A 442-nucleotide genomic window follows, 5' to 3' on the forward strand; every position below is an offset into this window, starting at 1 on the left:
ACTCGGCACTTGGCGGTTCCCTCCAGGCCCTGCGCCATCATTCATCCATTAAAACACTCGAAATCCTTTCAAAGGAACTCATCAGAAGGCGTTCCGATGTCACCATGCTTGGAAAGGCCCCAAGGTCCAGGTGCCTCTTGTTCCCTAGGACTTGCTGCAGTCACCTGCCCAAGTGTAGCCACCATATGCTGCTTCTCACAAAAATCAATTTGCAAACTCATTCAATGAAATACACTCAAACAGCGATATCACTTGCGACTGATTCATTTCAAAGGAAGCTCTACCAGGAGCAGCTCAAGCAACAGAAATGCAAATGTCAACTTTCCTTTTAAGTTTTTGTTTTTCACTTTCAACTGCTTTTTATTTCCACGTGGGGGAACGTGAGGAGAAATGCATCATAGAAGACATTCCAAGTGACACGCTGATAACAGGTAGGTGAGAT

General features: G+C 45.2%; 1 protein-coding gene across 1 annotated transcript in view; it reads left to right on the forward strand.

Moving 5' to 3' along the window:
• The window catches only part of LOC107196191 (transmembrane emp24 domain-containing protein 11), a 22,148-nt gene continuing 21,706 nt past the window's right edge, over positions 1-442 (forward strand). Inside the window, exon 1 of the mRNA XM_015594903.2 lies at positions 1-431. Coding sequence (XP_015450389.1) covers positions 308-431 — 124 coding nt within the window. The 5' untranslated portion in view covers positions 1-307. The remainder of the gene's footprint in view (positions 432-442) is intronic.

This window comes from Pteropus alecto, unplaced genomic scaffold (assembly GCF_000325575.1).
Source record: "Pteropus alecto unplaced genomic scaffold, ASM32557v1 scaffold5, whole genome shotgun sequence".
NCBI lineage: Eukaryota > Metazoa > Chordata > Mammalia > Chiroptera > Pteropodidae > Pteropus > Pteropus alecto.